Raw genomic sequence first — 21,229 nt, forward strand, 5'->3', positions numbered from 1 at the left:
GGTATGTTCATGCTTCACAAAATTTAACCTTTCACAGATGGTTCAAAATGCTAGATGATTTTTGTGATATGTTCACCTATTTCAAAAGAGTCTGAAGTTAATAGGCCAAATGGCTATTGTAAACTATTGAAATAATTCTCATCCTAAGTAGTGCTGCTTTGCCCTGTTCCTGAGAAATACTTGTGTCATAAACCACTTTTTGACTTCTATAAGGATGTCTTTGCACTTCATTCTCAAAGCTTATTTTAGTACTTTACTTAAGCCTATTTTCAAATTCTTTCTTGTATTTAATTTTCAAAATGTGTCCATTAGTTAGAAAATCTGAAAATCAGGGAGAATAATGGACTTGATGCATTTATTTTTTTTTCCTTAGGAAAATAATACATTTGCCTCTGTGATCTATAAGGTGATTTCCAGTCATAGAAATCTACATCACTGGTGTTATCTGTCCATCCATCCTTTCATCTATCTGATAACAACAACAGTAATGAATGATATTAGTGATAGCAGAGGACATTTTTTGAATACTTATGTTCCAGAAACTCTGTTAAATACTTTAAATGGATTATCTCATGTGTTTAAGAGTCTTCTCAGTGGTGGGTATAAGTATCCCCAGTTAACAGAAGAGGCTTGGGATAACAACATCTCTGAGGCTCAGAGATAACAACTAGTTCAACATCAATATTAGTGAGTGGTAGACTTGAAGTCTGAATCCCAATTACAGTCTCATGCCAGAGTGTTCTTCTATTCTGGGGTAGGAATGGTGGAGGATAGTTTATATACTTTACACATATTTGCAAAATATCTGCTTATTTCAATTTAGATTCAGTTCTAGGTCCTCCAGTTCTCAAACCTGTAAGTTTTCACGACACTAGTTTATCTTAGACTTTCTTTCTAGCCCTACTTCAGACTATGACTAGGTGATCAGATAATTTATTATACAATTCAAGACTCAACTGAGAATGAAAAGGGATGCTGTTAGTAAATATTCTGGGGCAATAGGTACATCGAGGATTATCCAAGCATGAGGGGTCATTCTAATGGGCCACTAGGATATTTCTTCTTGGCTCCCAGATCCTCTGAGGGCAAAACCTGGTATTTTTTTCAATGATCTTATGAAACAATCATTATTTTCTCAGGATTAGTTTTCTGGATAGCTATTTTTTATTCTGTCATAGAGCAGAACATTTAATAAGCAACCTAAGAAGAACAAAATCTCCTGAAACTCCTTTAGAGCCAACTAACTACTGACAGAGAGGCACATTCGTTTATCACTGTTACAGTAAAAGTATAAAATATTCTATACCTTTAATAAGTCCTTTTTCTTGCAGAGTTTTCAGAGAAGGTCTTCGGGTAATAAACTTCTTTAATCTGCTTTTAACTCGGTTTTTGTCGCTTGTATCAGAAGCACTATGATGCAGTCTGAACACTGGAGATTTAAAAAAAAAGTCAGAGGCTTTCAGTAAATTTTTCCTTTATGATTATTACTTTATGCAAATATGAATAGAAAACTGCTTGTTATGGGATGACTACCTGAATTAATAGCTCAGGTCCTTCTGTTTATACAGGGCACAGGAGTAAAAATTTGCCCATGTGAAAATATTAGCTCTGTTGCTACATGAACATGTAATGAAAATGTGGTTAGGTCCATATTTTCACAATTTATTTTCACATTAACTTCCTCATATTTAACATGATAACTTATCTGGATAGCTCCACCCGTGTGTGTGTGTGTGTGTGTGTTTAGTCAGTCGTGCTCAACTTTTTGCAACCCTGTGGACTGTAACCCACGAGGCTCCTCTGTCCGTGGGATTCTCCAGGCAAGAATAATGGAGTGGGTTGCCATTTCCTCCACCAGGGGATCTTCCTGATCCAGGGATTGAACCCACATCTCCTATGTTTCCTGTGATGCAGGTAAAGTCCTTAATGCTGAGCCACTGGGGGAAGCCCTCTACCTAACTGTATCTGTACACAAAATTGTAGAAAATTTCATCTAACTTGGGGAGAAAAAAGCTCTCATTAATTTCAATTAAAAGCCATGACCAACCTAGAGAGCATATTAAAAAGCAGAGACATTACTTTGCCGACAAAGATCCGTCTAGTCAAAGTTATGGTTTTTCCAATAGTCATATATGGATGTGAGAGTTGGACTATAAAGAAAGCTGAGCACTGAAGAATTGATGCTTTTGAATTGTGGTGTTGGAGAAGACTCTTGAGAGTCCTTTGGACTGCAAGGAAATCAAACCAATCAATCCTAAAGGAAATCAGTCCTGAATATTCATTGGAAGGACTGATGCTAAAGCTGAAACTCCAATACTTTGGCCACCTGATGCGAAGTACTGACTCACTGGAAAAGACCCTAATGCTGGGAAAGATTGAAGGCAGGAGGAGAAGGGGACATAGAGGATGAAATGGTTGGATGGCATCACCGACTTGATGGACATGAATTTGAGTCAACTCCGGGAGTTGGTGATGGACAGGAAAGCCTGGTGTGCTGCAGTCCATAGGCCGCAGAGTCGGACATGACTGAGCAACTGAATGAACTGAATTAACAGTAGGAAATTTAGGCGTTTTCAAAGGTCCTGCATGCCTAATAATTTTTTCAATCTTCTTTATCAAGTTAACCCAAAGTGATTTCTTTTCCAGAAGGCAGATATTTTTGAGATTTCGGATTCCGCTGGCCATCCAGTGGCTAAGACTCTGAGCTCCCAATGCCGGGGTCCAGGGTTTGATCCCTGGTCAGGGAATCCGATGCAATTAAGAGTTTGAATGCTGTAACTAAAAGATTTCACATGCCACAATGAAGATCAAAGGTCCCTTGTGCCCCACTAAGACCTGGCACAGCAAAGTTAATTCATTACTTTTTTAAAAAGAATGCAAATACATCTTTCTTTTCTTATTTGTGTTAAATTACCACTAGGTGAAATTCTGTAACTCATATTGACTCAAACTTTTGCCATGTCTTCATCAGTCCCCCATCTCAGTTTTACTAGCCTCACTGTTATCATGAAAGTTAGGTGTGTATCTATTAATAATTCATTTATTAAGCAAATGTTTGCTGAATTCCTACTGGTTATCACATCCTATACTAAAGGATATGGATTCAATGATGAACATAACATTTAAGGTCTGTACCTTCATTCACATGGAGTCTAAACACTTTCAAGTTATCTCATTATTAATGACATTATTAACAGGGGTTCCCTTGTGGCTCAGCTGGTAAAGAATCTAACTGCACTGTGGGAGACCTGGGTTCGATCCCTGGATTGGGAAGATCCCCCGGAGAAGGGAAAGGCTACCCACTCCAGCATTCTGGCCTGGAAAATTCCATGGACTGTGTAGTCCATGGGGTGGCAAAGAGTCAGACACGACTGAGCAACTTTCACTTTCACTATTAATTATGATTCTTATCATTAATCACTGTGCTGGAGAAGACTCTTGAGAGTCCCTTGGACTACAGGGAGGTCAAGCAAGTCAATCCTAAAGGACTGAATATTCATTGGGAAGACTGTTGCTGTAGTTGAAGCTCCAATACTTCGACCAGCTGGTGAGAATAGCCAATTCATTGGAAAAGACTCTGATGCTGGGAAAGATCAAAGACAAAAGGAGCAGGGGGCAGCAGAGGATGAGATGGTTAGATAGCATCATCAATTCAATGGACATGGATTTGAACAAATACCGGGAAACAGTGGAGGGCAGAGGAGCTGGGCATGCTGCAGTTCATGGGGCCACAAAGAGTCAGACATGACTTAGCAACTGAACAACAGCAAAAAAACAACAAAATCATTAATAATTTGTAAAATGATAGGAATTTATTGTCTCTATGACATGAGATACTAATCTTAACAGGGCGCTTCATTGTCCTCACCTAATTACTGATTTCATGTGAGGATTTGAGGTACCTGAGTAGGAAAATGGAGGTCTTTTCCTCTCAATCACATTTCAGAATAAGCTGATCATTCAATATTAGAGCTTCACAGGTTTAATCCCTGGGTCAGGAAAATTCCCTGGAGTAGAAAATGGCAACCCACTTCAGTATTCTTGCCTGGAGAATTCCATGGACAGGGGAGCCTGGCAAGCTATAGTTCATGGTGTCACAAATAGTTGGACATAACTGAGTGACTGAGCATGCAGGCACACACACAATCATTCAAATGGGTTAATAATAATATATCTAAAATGTATTGAGACCTTACTATATGCTTGAAACTCTCCTAAGCATATAATGTGATTCAACCTAATTCTACTGCAGTGTAAGCAGGGATTTTATCTACTTTTATAAACACTGTTCACTAATGTGTCCCTAATACTGCAATATTGTTTGGCACATAGTAAAGGTTTAATCAATATTTTCTGAATCAAATCTCAAAATGATCTTTTGAAGTATTGGACAGAGGAGCTGGTGTGCTGCAGTCCATGGTGCCACAGAGTCAGACATGAATTTAGAGAATGAACGACAAACATTCTACTCATTTTAGATGATGAAGAAGCTAAGTTAAAGAGGTTAAGTAACTTGTTCAAAGTCAAGGTTGGCTATGGGACCAGTCTCATAAGATCTTTATCTGGTATTCTAACATATTGGAGTATTTTATTTTGGGGGGCTCCAAAATCACTGCAGATGGTGACTGCAGCCATGAAATTAAAAGACACTTGCTCCTTGGAAGAAAAGGTATGACCAACCTAGACAGCATATTAAAAAGCAGAGACATTACTTTGCCAACAAAGGCTCATCTAGTCAAAGCTCTGGTTTTTTCCAGTAGTCATGTATGGATGTGAGAGCTGGACTAGAAAGAAAGCTGAGCACTGAAGAATTGATGCTTTTGAATTGTGGTATTGGAGAAGACTCTTGAGAGTCCTTTGACTGCAAGGAGATCAAACCAGTCAATCCTAAAGAAAATCAGTCCTGAATATTCATTGGAAGGACTGATGCTAAAGCTGAAACTCCAATACTTTGACCACCTGATGCAAAGAGCTGACTCATTGGAAAAGACCCTGATGTTGGGAAAGATTGAAGGCAGGACAAGAAGGGGATGACAGAGGATGAGATGGTTGGATGGCATCACTGACTCAATGGACATGAATTTGAGTCAACTCCGGGAGTTAGTGATGGACAGGAAAGCCTGGTGTGCTGCAGTCCATGGGGATGCAAAGAGTTGGACACAACTGAGTGACTGAACTGAACTGAAGTAAACTGAACTAATAGGTGGAAAATGGAAGGGGAAGGAAAACGTAAGTATCAGGAGCTCACTTAGTCATTTAAAATAGAATGGTTTTAATCAATTAAAAAATTTTATGTAGCTATTGGGTGCAAAACAGTTTACTAAGTGATAGCTGTAGGGGAGCTACACTTGAGCCATTCTACCCTCTCCTGAGGAACTCAGAAGAAAAAGAGAGAGAGTTAGGAGGGAACTGTAGCTGGAAGAAAATAAATTGCTTGAATTAGAGGATTTGAAGTCAAATTTTCCTAGTGAGGTCTCCAAGGAAACCATGAAAGTGCCTAAGGGAGAGTGTCTGCTTTAAAGAGTCTACCAGGCCTAGTGTGAGAAGCTTTCTTGTAACTGGTCAAATAAGGACATTTTTGCAACTTCCTTCCTCTAGCTTTGACCACAAGGTAGTTACAAACTTTTGTTAGCAAAATGGAGAGTTAGGGTGAAGTGCAAGGCTAAGGAAAAGAGAGGAAGACATCCTGCCCTCCTCCTAGCTAAGTATAGCGTGGAGCTTTAATTTTAAATTAAGTGAAAAATTTAAATTATCACATGGGATTATACAGTATTAAATACTGAGTTAAGACAGTACTTGCCACTTAAAAGATCATAAGGTCTTATATTACCTCAAAGGAAGGTTCTCAGCTTTGGCACTATTGGTATTTTAGGTCAGACAATTCCTTTTTTCAGGGGGTTGTCTGTGTAGAGTAAGGGTGTTGAGAAGCCACCTTGGCCTCTACCCACAATATGCTAGTAGCATCCTCTCCTAAACTGTGACAATCAAAAATGTCTCTAGACATTTTCAAATGTCTCCTGTGGGGAGAGGGAGAAGACATATTCCCTGTTGAGAATCATTCCCAACTGAAGGGAAAATTTTCATTGATTGGTGGTGGAAGGGCTACTCATGGACTGACAAAATGTAAAGGAACTGTGAAAAGTGAAAAAAGTATTATTTTAATAATAAATCTCTCTATAAGTAGCATATATTATCTATATGGACTTCTTTGGTGGCTCAGACAGTAAAGAATCCACCTGCTAATTCAGGAGACCTGAGTTTGATCCCTGGGTCGGGAAGATCCCCTGGAGAAGGGAATGGCAACCTACTCTAATATTCTTGCCTGAAAAACACTATAGACAGAGGACCCTGGCGGACCACAGTCCATGGGGTCACAAAGAGCTGGATGCAACTCTTTGTGTCACACACAAGAGCAAATAACAGTCTATTACATACATATGTATACTTAACATATATATCTGATGTATCATCTATTACCATTTTGTGTGTGTATGTGTATCTTAATTTAAAATAGTTTGAGGAGCAGTGCTTTAGAGCTGCACTGTCCAATTCAGTAATCACTAGTCACTCTGGGCTATTGAACACTTAAAATGCTGCTTTTGCCACAGGTTGAAATAATAATGTTTGGGATATTTTGTTAAACTGTATTATTAAAATTAATATTTATTAAAACTTATTTTTTGTTTCTTTAAAAAATGTGGCTATGAGAAGATTTTAAATTAGGCTCAGATGTTCCTGGACAGTGCTGCTAGATGATTAAAAAAATATACAAACTGACCACATGCATGGATTTAACTGCTGTGGATAAAAATGCATATGGCCTATGTAGTAATAACACAGAATGGTGAGGAGTATGAAGTACAAGAGACTAAGGGATCTTAGTGGAGGAATTGACCTCAGGTCATTCTGGAGAAATACCAAGTGCCATTAGAACCCATGCTAGCCACAACTGCTTTTATAGGACCGTGAATATCAGGCATTAACTGACTCAAAATTTTATGACTGGATGAGTCATTTTGAGCATCTTAATATGCTGTGCTTACATTCTATCCTATCAACTTTCATTTGGGTCTGGTCATATATAATCTCCTCCAACTGACAGCTGTTAACAAAGGCCCGAGGGCCTCGGTTCTAGTACTGGGGGCTAAACAAATGCGTATCCTTCAGGAGAAACCTACCTCAGTAATTTGGGTCTCAAAGTCTGCTTTTGAAATGATATGGAACAATCTAAATTTTCACAGGTTATCAAAGGTATTATTTTCTATTTCTAGTCTCATGTCAAAATCCCGTCATTTTCCATGACAGGCTGACAGGAAATTCAGGGCCAATGATGGTATTTTTTTCTGCCATTTAGGGACCAGTAAAAATGATGTGATTAAAATGTACTTTGCAAATTAAAACACATATACACATGAAAGTAATTATATAGTAAGTTATATTTTTCTGGAAACTGTTAGGTACTCTGGTGATAGTACTCTTAATTAGATGTGTATATATATGCATATATACATACACACACACACATATATATATTGTTTTCAATACCACCATCTGGCTCCACATGTGTGAAATGTATGTAAGGTACACTGGTTTTTCAAGAAAAATGCAAGTATATTTTAAGATGCTTTTGCTTGTTTCCTTCTCATACATTCTGAGAAACTAGCAGTCTTGGATATGATTACACAGTTTTTAACACAGCCAAACTATCCAAAGTTGCCTCTAATGATGACTTTCCTGGAGACAGACTAGAGCGTCAACTTCCATTTCCTGATGCCATAAATAATCGTCCTTAGATGACAAGTCAAATTGCCAGGCCTCTGCCATCATTCATTCTGCTCATTTTGTTCTAAGAAGAGTTATGCAGAAGTTAAAGTCAATAGATGACTATAATATATGGCATAGATTTTAATTAACCAAATAACTTGAAAGCACTGTAAATACAAACCAAAATTGTAAAAGAAGCACATGGTTATAAAGCAAAGTCCATCATTGGACCCCTGTAAACAGCAGTAAAAGTCTTTGAATATTGCGGTTTACAAATCTGATTTTAACAGCCAAACTTATAAAACAGTTTACGCTTTTCTGTTGTCAAGGGAGAAAAACTTGCCAAATTGTTCATTTTAAGTAAATACAACATAACCAATTAAGGAAAGCAAAATTTAAACACATGCCTATGGTAATCAGGACATAGTTTGCTTCTGATTTCACTACTGATTTTAACAGAACAGAGTTCCTTCCACTTTCCCACAGCACCCAAGTGACCCCACACATACTTTTAGAAACTTGTAATCACACAGTACAAATAAAAGGACACTTTACTGGAAAATACACAGTGTGGTACAATAATCCATCATTTATGAAAAATAGAATTCAGCCTTTTCTTTTTCCTCAGAGATTCAACTACTTTTTGAGGGTGAAGCTTATTGCAATTTAAAGATTTATGTTAAACCAATGAGCAGTTTTTTTTCTGTTCCCATTTAACATTTTTATTAAAAAACTGAAAAGTAAACTAAAGAGATATAAGTTTAAATTCCAAAGAATTTAATCTGATTTCTACAATTTACTTTTTTTTTTATTTCCTTTATGCTTCCTCTCTCTCTTTTTTTTCCCCCACCAATGGGTGATCTTTTTCTTCAAGCATAAACAAACACAATATTTTTCAAAGCCTAAGAATTATGAATAACAATATGCAATTTTTTTTTAAATTAATTATTTACTGTAGTTGGGGGCTAATTACTTTCAATGTTGTAGTGGTTTTTGCCATACACTGACATGAATCAGCCATGGGTTTACAATATGCAATTTAAGTCTTCACACTCATAGACCTAAGGCATTAGCTTTAAGCACCATTCTTAACCAGTGGAGAGATTTAATTGGTGTTAAAGCTGCTCACACTAGAGAATAGTTAGGATCCTGAGTATTTCAAGATGATTTTCAATAAATATCATTACATATGATATCAATACATGGCATTATCCCAACGCAAGTTTTATAACTGATGCAGCCATTATGGTGTTAAAACCACCTCTCAAGGTAGGAATGCTTACTATAATGAATGCCTTTTGTACTATAATGGATGCCTTTTGTATATTTATTTTCCAACTTCAGTAATGGGAGGAGGAAGCAATGCAATTTGAATGATGAACATCCACTACCATGCTATTAAGTGATGGGAACCACAAAGAAAACTCTCAAATCTTCCAGAATCCAACAATTTGGATAATATGATCCAGAACTGTGCATTTGCCAGAATTTTTCTTGTTGTGGATCTTATTTTGAAATATCCCATTTTCCTGCCAAACTCCTGTTCTCGCGGTATTCCCATGTTACACTTACATGCTGTTAATATATATTTTTTTCAATTTGGAAATGCTGGGAGAGCTAACATTTCAGAAATATTACTAAAGGAAAGTAGAGTTACTACCCTTCTGAAATGCTATTTCAAACAACTTTCTAGGCTTTTGTTGTCACTTTTTTGGTGGGGGTTTACATAAGGAGCAACATAAGTGTAGATAGATAGCTGTATTAGCTGCTAGAAGCTCCCAACACATGGAGAGTCTAGTGGGATGTTCAGAGCAAAGCTGGCGGCAGTCACTTAGTACAATCATCTTATCACACTGCAGTGTTCCGAGAGGGAAATCCAGAAAGAAATGACAAAATCAGGTTATATCAGACTCTTCATCCCTAAAGATTCCCAAACACTTCTCAAACCATCACATGGATCACAAAACAAAATGCTGATTTCCTCCTTTCATATTTTCCAATATGATCTTGTATTTGGAATTTTCCTGTTGCACCACTTTCTAACTTACTAAAACAAGAGCACCTTACCCAAAATTGGGAAACAAAGTTCATTAAATTTCTGGTCTGTCTCCTGCCTGATTCCTTTCCAGGGCATACCCTCTATCCTAATTCATTAGGCTGTAATAAATGCTGTTTTGCTCTCTCCACAGTGTGGTTTTACAGCTCAAAACACTTTGCACATATCTCCCTGTGTCAGAGTTGGGCAGATAGGGTAAGTTTGGGCTTAATGTACTGTTGGTCATTTAATATATTGGTTTTTTTTCACAAGCTCAGTGTAAACAGAAGTCATAATTTCCTCCACTTGAGAAACAAAGTTATTGAAACTTCAAGTGACTTATTTGAAACACAAATCAGGATTAAATCTGGAAATAACTGGAAGAGGGAATATACGGCATTTTAACAGTAGTGCCGTTTTAACCACTTAATTCCCATTTAGATGTTATAGAAAAGCAAAATAATCAGTTGGAAACAGAAGGGTATGATAACATTCTATCTTTGATGATTCATATTTATGCTATCCACTCATGAGAGTTCATACAATATAAATGTTTACTTTTTTGCTAAATTATCTAGTTTAAGTAGACAGATCTAACCACTTTTTTACATTTTCAGTGTCAATAAACAGCAGGCAGTTTACAGTCATAGTCCTGTCATTCAGCCATATGGAAATGCCATTAAGTTATTTTTCTAGTAATTATAATAAATTCTTCACAGTATTTTAATGTATAGGCTTAACATTTTTATTTTGCTGATCATATATCTTAGGTGTATCTAGTTTATAATGCATTGCTGTAGTGTGAGTCAGGGTGTTATATTTAAACTATTTTTATAGCATTTAGCATAGCTTTGAGTTACTTAAACAATAACTTTCAGGGTGGTTATGATGATGATGATGGCAACTTCAAAACTGTACTACAAACATTGAGCAATTTCATCACAAATATAATATTCTTTCAACTGTAAGTCTGTCTAGTTTATTTCTATAAGTGAGAGTTGCAAAAGATTTTTGCATCAAAGGTTGTGGAAATACTACAAATCTACAAATAAAAAAGGAAAGAAGAAAGAGAAAATACACCTAAATAGCAAAACCTATGGTGCGTACAGAGATATATGATGACACTTTTGCTGAAAAAAATACAGTATAAAATGTAAAGATTCAGATCATCAAACATCTTCTATTGATGAGAAATTTTAACTTGGCTTCTTGCAGCTTCATATAGTGTTGGTAAAACTTTGTCACTTGAAAACTATTTCAAAACTTTGATAAATTTGCTAATAAAGTTTGGGATTGCAGAGCTGCCTTAGCTCAGTAGCTGATTTTGAAAGCAAAATTACTAAGAAAGAAAGGAAAAAATAGCATGGAGCATTAATCTAGACAAAGGGCACCATGAAGTAGAAACATGTTTTCCATGTTTTCTATATATTAAATACAGCAATGGGCTAGTGATATAAAATAGGCCACAGTCAAATCAAATGGGAAGAGCCTCATAGGTGAATGTGAACATCAGTCCACAAAAAGAGAACAAAATAAAAAAACCAAAGCAATAGACTTGTACACATGGCAATTCCCCCCATAGAGGTAGCAATATGACAAAATTCTAGGGAATTATCACTTAGATTTCTATGAAAAAAAAAGTAAAGTTGGAAAAAGAAATAATATTCATATTTAAGAGTATTGGATAATGTCCACACTGATTTTACATACTGACTCATGCTTAGCAGTATTTGCATTGGGTAGTGGTGGTGGTGTTTATTTGCTAAATCATGTCCAGCTCTTTTGCAATGCCATGGACTGTAGCCCACTAGGTTCCTCGGTCCATGGGATTTCCCAGGCAAGAAGACTGGACCGGGTTGCCATTTCCTTCTCCAGGGGATCTTCCTAACCCAGAGAGCCAACCCACATCTCCTGCATTGGTGGATTCTTTACCACTGAGCCACCAGGAAAGTCCATTTGTATTGAATGAGTGATATTAAAATTTTCCCTCCTTAAGACATAAATAGAGATTGCTATCACTGTGTATTTTGTGTCTGTGTATGTACTTGTACCTTTGTGAAAAATGTGTGTAAAGATACTGTATTCTCAGCAGGTGTAGAGGGGAGAAATATATGACAACTCTGAAGCTTTTTCTTTAACCTCTAAACTCTTGGTCCTCTGTGTGATCAAGAATATGCAATAGTGTATCCCTAATTTTTAAAACATAAAATTTGAACCAGGGCAGAAAAATATATAGTACAGGGATCAGTAGTTTGAGAAATGTCTTAAGTCAAAACAGTCAATATTTAAGAGGAAGTGGTGGAATAAAGTGTTTATTTAGATTGTGAGAAATGTTAAATAAATAAACATATATTTAACTTTTCTCACAATCTAAATATTATATGCACAATTACATATTATAACCCATAGAGTATTGATTCTTTTAAAGCAATCTCAGTTTCCACTTTGATGAGCCAATCTGATCATCCTAAAGTCACATGTATTACTGTTTTTAGAGTGCTACCAGTATGACAAAGAAAGAATGTTCTATTTCATTTAGTCCTCATAATCATTCAATATGGTAGGTTCTCTTACTGCTCTTTATTCTGCTGCTTAGGGATCTGAGGTTCAGAGAGGTTATGCCAAGTAAGCAATAGTGGCTGAGCTGGAAATCAAATATGATCTGTCTGATTTCCAGCCCCTGGCAATGCCTAACCTGCCCCACTGCCTGCCTCTCTGTTTGGCAATGCTGTCAAAGTTCTAAGGACACAGAGAGGTGGCAGTAGCCTCCCACTGTAATCAGTTACTTTCAACTTAAGGTCTTAAATGATCTGCTTCAGGTGAACTCTGACAAAATTACTCCAGGTTGCTCAGATGGTTAAGAATCTGACTGCAATGCAGGAGACCCGGGTTTGATCCCTGGGTCGGGAAGATCCTCTGGCAAAGGGAATGGAAATCCACTCCAGCATTCTTGCCTGCAGAATTTCATGGACAAAGTAACCTGGCAGTCTACAGACCATGGGGTCGCAAAGAGTTGGACTTGAATGAGCGAATTTGACCCGTGTGTCACTCTAGACCTAAAAGAGAAGATGAGTTGCTTTAGGTGAGTTTAGTGAATCACAGGACAGCATCAGTGCTGATACCTGACTACTCTGTACTGCCAGTCAGAACAACTGAAGGTGGCCTCTGGGCTGCACAGAGCATAACCACCATGAACACAAATGGAACTCTTCAGCTACTGGGAAGAAGGTGAATACAAGAATCACTCACTGTGCTCCACATGCTGAATGCATTAAGACAAGAATGGATATAGGAATAGAGATACAGGGTGCAGACTGGGGCTTCCTTTTAAGCAAAAATGCTTTAGTGACCTAGTCGTCTTTCTCAGTTTCTTAGTTCTTGCTCTTGATTACTGTCATCACACTATATATTTTTCAAAAACAGATGGTGCACCCTTAGCCCACTATATTGTAAGCATATACATTCATGTTTATAAACTCCTTAGCTCTTCTCTCAGCCCAATTACGAATCTCGTTCTTCTCCATCCCAATCACAGAGTCTGCTTTTATTACTCCTAGTTGCTTCATAGGAGTAAGAGTTTAGGATCAATATTTAAGCATGAAAGCAGATAAGAACCACTGATATGTGGGCTTCTTTCAACATTAATGCTGTTCCTTTTCAAAAACTGTGTGTTTCATTCTCTTTCATGCATTTTCTCTCTTTTGAATACTACCAGTTTCGGATTTTGAATTTCAACTGTCACCTAACAATGGCAGAATCTTATTTAAGCAACATAAGTTCTTTTTGCCTCTATTTTCTCATCTGTTAAATGGTACTGACTACCTACCAAGGACTGTTGCAAAAATTAAATGTCCTGATATATACAAAACACCAGCACTATATCTAGAGCATGGTAAGCATTCAATAAAAACTACTAATTGTTGTGAACTGTGGTTATGATAGTTACTCTGTATCACAATCATGGTTGTAATAATCAGTAAGTAAATAGAGCAGGTGATATGAAAAGTGCACTTTCACCTTCCATCCCAGTGCCTCTGATTTTTTCAACATTTACTGGGCATTCATTATGTACCTGGTATTATTAGATTAAGTCTTTAGCTTCTGCATACATTAAATATATATTAATTTATATAAGATAAATATATTCATATATATATTTTAATTAACTGCTATTTGGCTCTCAGTTAAAAAAATACTTTATACAACACTAAAACTTTATCTGTGATTAATTTCTGTCAGGTAGAGTGTATTTCAAGACTTTGAACACGTGCTGAAACCATTGGGTTTTGAAGAACTATCCATTAAAGACTTTCTGAACTGTGACAATGGATATTGACAGTACTTGTCAGACTAAACCACTATTGATTGGTTCACATCATGTGTATAGCAAAACCAATTTCTTTCAAGTGCTTCTTCCTAACTGAAATACATTATTGCAGCCTTCCTCTCTGTTTATTATGACACCAAAGCTCATCGCATGTAACACATCCAGCAAAAAGGCTTCACAACGAACAAAGCAGCAAACTGCAACACAGAGAGAAGCGAAGGCACTTAGCAATCCAAATACTCTTGTGCTATAAGTTGCTATCCCTTTGGAAAATATCGATCTCTTACAGAGTCTTGTTTTTATTTTACAGTTCCCCGGAATATGGAAAGATCACTGACTAACAGAGCTTTGCTATTGTTTAATGATCCTGTGACTCTCACGGCTTCTATCCCTGAATGAAACTATTTTAAGTATTGTGTGTATGTTTAAGTTGTGGGAAAGAAAGTGTTGTTTATATTGGGTCATTGCTCCCCTGTCCACAAGCATACACAGCTCTATACACACACACACACACACACACACACACACACATACCAGGGATGTGACTTTTCCCAAGCCTTAGAATGTTTTCTCCCATGAGTGACTTAGGCCAACTTTGGTCATATGCTACACAATGTACAGTTTTATTACTAATTTGAATTTGCATTGTGCTTTTTTTCCCAAGAGGGTACATTTCTTCCTGAAACAACACTCTTACATAGGCAAGAGAAGTTCTCATTATACCCCCATGAGTGGGAAGAATTCCAGATTTATTTTTCATCTGAAATTATTATTAAACCAAATCTAAAAGTATACCTTTCCCAAGTACTGACTGTTCATACCTCATGTTTCCTGCAGTGTATGAGCAGCATTCCAGGGTCTAAACACCCTTCAGTCCTAGTTTTTACCCTCTAAGAAGCTCAGAGTTTACTGTATGCAGATGCCTGGGGAGACAGGGTATTCCTGGATTCTTGGGATATTTCTCAAAATATTCCTGTAATTGCCAACGTTCTAAAAAATGATCCCCAGAACTCACAAACGTTACTCTGATGATAAAACAGGGAAGACTTTGGTTAAGTTTACAGATACTTTAATTAAATCTGGTGTGGTGCTGCCAGCTTCTCTCCCATTCTATGCATGCCTAGAAATTTAAAGAAAAAAAAAATTGCTTAGAAGGCTGGCAAATGCTCCACAAGCAAAATGTATCCTTCTGCAAATTCCCTACTTAAGTGACACAGTTCCAGATTTGCTTGAACATTCGAGACTAGGAATTCTCCCAAGATAAGGATTCCATTGAGTCTTGCCTCCTGCTCCTCCATGCTACAGTCCAGGAGAATGGCTGCCCTCAGCCCCCTGGACCGTGTCCTTCCTCTGGCTTTGCCCCTTGGCCATGGCCTTCTCACCCCCACATTCCCCAGCTCTGAGAAAGGCTTCTGGCCTTGGGCCCATTCTCTTGGCACTCTCTGTAGAGGTCACTCTGTCCTAAAAAAACGGTTGGTTGTTAGAGTGGCAGCCTCCCATGCCTTTTTCAGGACATCAGAGATTAGGAAATGTCAGGCCAGAGTCAGTCTCTCACAAAATAGTTGTACTGGGATGAGATTCTCTATGAGAAGCATCATTTTGACATAAGCTTCCAGTTATTTGCTTCAAAATGTGCTCGCGAATCGCTGAGACCCTCCCCCACAGGGAGGGTATTGAGAATGCAAAGGGTGGGCCGAGCAGAACTGAGGACACAATATGCAGTCTACAGCTAAGTGATCTGGGATAGTGGAGCGGTTTGTCCTCACAAATGCTGACAGACAGCTGCAATTTGCAGCTGGCAGTGAGCTTATGCTTGCTAAACAAAGATCTAGCTGGAGCCCGTGAATACTTGGCTCCACTGCAATAATCATAATTCATAACATACATTTCTAAAGAAGGAGAAAAAAATGAGGAAAAGACCCAGAAAGACCTGTATCATCGTGATGCTTGATGTGGTCAGGATATAGGCTCTTTTATTTGTTTTCTATTTTAAATCTATCTGGGGTCCTTCTTGGAGATGATGATCCCCAGGTCTGTGACAAATGAAACTGCTTTCTGCTTTTTGGTCACACCTTCAGATTAACTTTATTAAAAATGGTGATGGGAGATTTACTTTCTGCCACCTTTCAATGATTATTCCAAATATTTTATTTCTTTTCCTGGATGAGTTAATTGTAAACAAATTGCCAAGCTTTTCCTTGTTTTTGACCATCAGACAATCCCATTCTTGGGGACAGGTCATGTTGGGGTCACAGAAAAATGAAATATTAAGCCTGGAATGAGCTGGAGGGAACATAATGCTCCTTACTTGTGAGACGAGGAAAAAGACACCCAGATTGTTCAAGTCACTTGCCTAAGGCCACCAAGTAAGAAGCAGGGTAAAGATTCTATTGCGAATATCTCCACCATCTCTGGGTTTTTGTCAGCACATCTTTATGTCTCCCTAAGCCCAGGAAAAATTTCCCTCAATCCAGAAGAATGTTCTAGAGGAGCCAGGACTGTTGCCCCAAGCGCCCCCTACTGGCCTATGCTTCCAGTGATTAGGAGTTTTAGATTTGAATTTAAATGCAGTCGTTGCCATCAATTAATTTCATTTTATTCTACATATTTAGAAAAAGAGTTTTGAATAGAATATGGAAATGCATTTAAATTAATATGCATAATCATGCATAATAACATAAAAAGACATGCCCCAAGGCGGAGGGGTGGGGTGGGGAACTACAGTAGCCTTCTTTTTGACGTGCAGCAGTGCTATGTTTTGCTATTATCCTTTTCTTTAACTTTTGGTAACCTGAAATCTGTAAGAGATTATTATTATTTGGGGTTTTGAGCCTTTCCTTTCCCTGGGGGTGTGGATGGGGGAGAAGATCCTGTTGCCAATTGCCAGGACACTCCTCCAGACACAGATGTCACTGAGGAGAGTCCTCTGCTGGATATGTCTCCATGTGTTGCAGCCTAAGCTAGGAGGAAATAGAGAGGATTGAGCAAAGGATGGGAACATGCATTTCGCCAAGTTCCAGCCCCTCTGAAATTCGAACTTTTGGACTATTGAACAGGCTGAGATCCTGATTTTCTACTAGCTTGTTTACTTTCGACAAGTAGACCTCCTGGTCTTAGGGAAAAAAATGTCTTTGGGTTTTAAAGGTCTCTGAAAGCTTCTTGAGACATTAAGTACCTCTTACATAAAAAAATAACACAGTGATGATTTAAGACCAGAGAAACTAGAAGCATGCGGATTAAATGACTTTTAAAATACACATAGGTTTAAAATTGAAAGGAAAATGCACTTAGCAAAAAAGCATTGGGGATTTATTTCTAAAATATGGTTGGAAACATTAGGGAAACTCAAAATGAGGTGATGCACACACATCCTCATTTTGACTTAAAGATCTAGTTTTAATAACACAACAGATGCAGTCATCAGCATCTATTCCAACAGGGACACAGTGAATGGTGAGAAAGACACAGTAAGACTTGATAATAACAATAACTACTGTTATTGTTATCCCTTAATCCTTCAAACTGTCAAAGCAGAACCAAGAGTAAGAGAGAAATAGTCTAGCAGGATCTGACTCCCTCCCCATTTGTGTCAAGCAGTTCAGTTAAGAAATTTCCAACAGGAAATACTTCCTTAAGTTAATCACTGGAAAGCGAGTTTAGCTATTTTTCACTCTACGGCACAAAAGAAAAAAACACCTGTGGACTTCAGTCTGAAAACACTCCAACACCACAAACAGGTGTTGGCTTATGTAATGGCTGAAAAAAGCAGAGGTGGACAGAGTCGTGAATCAAGGGTGGGGCCTTGCAAAGGAAAATTGAACTTAATTGCTCCATTGTGAGGGAATGGTCAATGAGAATTATGTGCTCTGGGTCACATAATAGTTTGGCAAAAATACTTTTTTTTTCCAGTTTTGTGGCCACATGAAATCAACTGCTGTTGGAATACATGCTGAAGTTACAGATGAGGATGGGCTGGGGTGCTCCCTATACACTCATCAAGGCTGACACACAGTCAGGACTCAGTTTTAAAAATGTTTGGCAATTGAATACTGTCTGTGCAAGACGTTCAGTGGAAAGAACATAGGCATTCATGTTATGAGATCTGATCTTGAGTCCCAGACCCACCACTTAGGAAATGTATGACTTGGCTTCCCTGAATCTCTATTTCCTTATCTATTATATTTAATAGAGATTCAAAAGCTTGGTTGCAATGTTGTAAGGATTAAATGCTATGCTGTAAATGATCACAGTGCTTTGCATGTACACAGATTACTATCTTTATCCTCTGCCTCACTTTCTCCTTCATCTTCATCATTCTCACCATTATCATCATAAATTACAGCTTGCACTATACTCTATAAAGTGAATTAAATAGAGATAGTCCTTGGACTTTGGGAGCTAACAAGTAAAAGTCACAATGCCTCTGATGTGTCTAAACAGAAAGTAGATATAGATTATTTAAGAAATTTGGAGTAATTATTTAAAAATTAAGCTTATATTAATATTAGCTGTCAGCAAGGAGTTATGCCAAATACCATAGGAAGAGCCCTGGAAATTGCTTGTTGAGACAGAATATACATTCTCACACTTTTAAAAAGTACACTAAATTCTCCAACTGTGTGAAAGTTTATTAATTATAGCTTTGATGGCTTAGGTGTCCTGGTGGTATAAATCACCCCAGATGAATGCATGAGTTACTACAACTTCTGCTAATAATAATAATTGTAATTTTTAAAATAATAAACATATTTTATTTATACCTTAATTTAAGATTGATATCTTCTGTCTACCCAAATAGAAATAGTAGAAATTCTGCTTTGGTAAATATGGTAGCAACATTGTCTTATATAATGGAATTTCTTACCAGAATGTATCAGAAATACATCCATGTAGCCTCAGGGTACACAGATAGGTACTTTAATAATTTACACATTAAAAAATTTTAAAATACCCTTAACACTCGATTAATAGCAGATAGAATGTAGCTCAGCAGAGAATCTGAAGATCTAAGGACCTGAATTGTTTGTGTGGCGGGGACTGGGGGAATGGGTTAGTAAGCAGGAGACTCTCTGCTCTGATGTTGTACTTCACAGTGTCATAGTCACAACTTTTAAGCAAGATCAGCTCTGAACAGGACAGTAAAAGAAAACTCTTCAGAATGAGTGTCTCTCTGGTAAGCTATCATATGGCCAGATGGAGCTATTTGTCAGTCACTAATTTTACTTTAGCTATACTGGTCTTCTTGTTTTCTCCTGAGCACATCCCACCTCAGGGCCGTTGCACATGCTGTGTCCTTTGACACAAGTTTTTTTGGGATATTTGCATAGCTACTTTCCCCACCTCTTTTAGGTCTTTCCTTAAATATCACCTTTATATAGGTTTTCTCTCTCTGTTTAAATTTGCAAGCCTTCCCCACTTAGGTGCTACCTCCCTTCCTTGGTTTATTTGTTTAAGTTTGTAAACTTCACTATCTCACTAATACATATTTTCCTTCCTTTTTAAATATCTATTTCCTCTCAATAGAATGTTAGCTCCCCAAGAGCAGGATTTTTGCCCATATTTTATGTTATTGATTTTTTTTTTAGAGACTAATTCCACTACCTGAGCAAATGGTAAGTGCTTAGTATAAATTTGTTGAATGAATAGAAGAATACTTTGAATCTTTTTCTAGAAAAATCAAAGCTCTAATTTCTTTTATTCAACATTTTACAACTTATGAATAAACCCCTAGGTTCTAAGAAAGCAAACCTTCACTTCATGAGGAAAGGGAATTATGATAGGTTATTATCACTGAATAACAGTCTGAGTTTACATCCATAACAGGTCTGAGAAAAGAAACATATCTTGACCCTCAGGCCTTTCTCTTCAAACCCTGAACATCTAGAAAGAGTTGTGGTTTGTGGTATTCTTTTCTTATTTATTTATTCACAAATATGAGTGAAAATTATCTTGCTATCTTTATTATCTTATTTAAGTAAGAAAAATAGGATTCATATTAAAAAATTAAATATATCCTAAAGACACATTCAAGGATATATTAAAATTATCCTAGGTGGTATTTATGGGAAGGAAGGTGAATGAGAGATAAGGAAAAAAACTGTAAAGCTTGGAGAGTTGCATGGCTAATGATAATAAGGATGACAAGGATGGTGAAGATGATATCAACTCCATTCTCTGAATCAATTAAGCAGACAAACATTCACATACAAAGAGACTGTTTCTTCAGGAGACTGTTTCTGATCTGTGACTGCACACCACCTAGACCAGCACTGTCCACATATGTAAGTAGTCCCACACAATTGCACTCATTTCACACGCTAGCAAAGTAATGCTCAAAATTCTCCAAACTAGGCTTCAACAGTACATGAACAGAGAATTTCCAAACATTCAAGCTGGATTTAGAAAAGGCAGAGGAACCAGAGATCAAACTGCCAATATGGGTTGGATCATAGAAAAAGCAAGAGAGTTCCAGAAAAACATCTGCTTCATTGACTATGCCAAAGCCTTTGACTGTGTGGATCCCAACAATCTGTGGAAAATTCTTAAAGAGATGGGAATACCAAACTACCTTACCTGCCTCCTGAGAAACCTGTATGTAGGCCAAGAAGCAACAGTTAGAACTGGATGTGGAACAATAGACTGGTTCCAAATTGGGAAAGGAGTACGTCAAGGCTGTGTATTGTCACCTGCTTATTTAACTTACATGCAGAGTACATCAGGAGAAATGGCAAGCTGGATGAAGCACAAGCTGGAAACAAGATTTCCAGGAGAAATATCAATAACCTCAGATATGCAGATGACACCACCCTTATGGAAGAAAGCAAAGAGGAAATAAAGAGTCTCTTGATGAAGGTGAAAGAGGAGAGTGAAAAAGTTGGTTTAAAACTCAACATTCAAAAACCGAAGATCATGGTATCTGGTCCCATCATTTCATGGCAAATAGATGGGGAAATAATAGAAACAGTGTCAGACTTTATTTTCTTGGGCTTCAAAACCACTGCAGATGGTGACTGAAGCCATGAAATTGAAAGATGCTTGCTCCTTGGAAGAAAAGCCATGATCAACCTAGACAGCATATTAAAAAGCAGAAACATTACTTTGCC

At 37.5% G+C, this 21,229-nt stretch overlaps 1 protein-coding gene across 1 annotated transcript in view; it reads right to left on the reverse strand.

The window, feature by feature from the left end:
* ARHGAP15 (Rho GTPase activating protein 15) overlaps window positions 1-21,229 on the reverse strand; it is a 687,458-nt gene that overhangs the window by 283,634 nt on the left and 382,595 nt on the right. The window contains exon 9 of the mRNA XM_081584873.1: window positions 1,307-1,429. Coding sequence (XP_081440999.1) covers window positions 1,307-1,429 — 123 coding nt within the window. The remainder of the gene's footprint in view (window positions 1-1,306; window positions 1,430-21,229) is intronic.

This window comes from Giraffa tippelskirchi, chromosome 3 (assembly GCF_054371585.1).
Source record: "Giraffa tippelskirchi isolate mGirTip1 chromosome 3, T2T-mGirTip1v1.2.pri, whole genome shotgun sequence".
NCBI classification, from domain to species: Eukaryota; Metazoa; Chordata; class Mammalia; order Artiodactyla; family Giraffidae; genus Giraffa; species Giraffa tippelskirchi.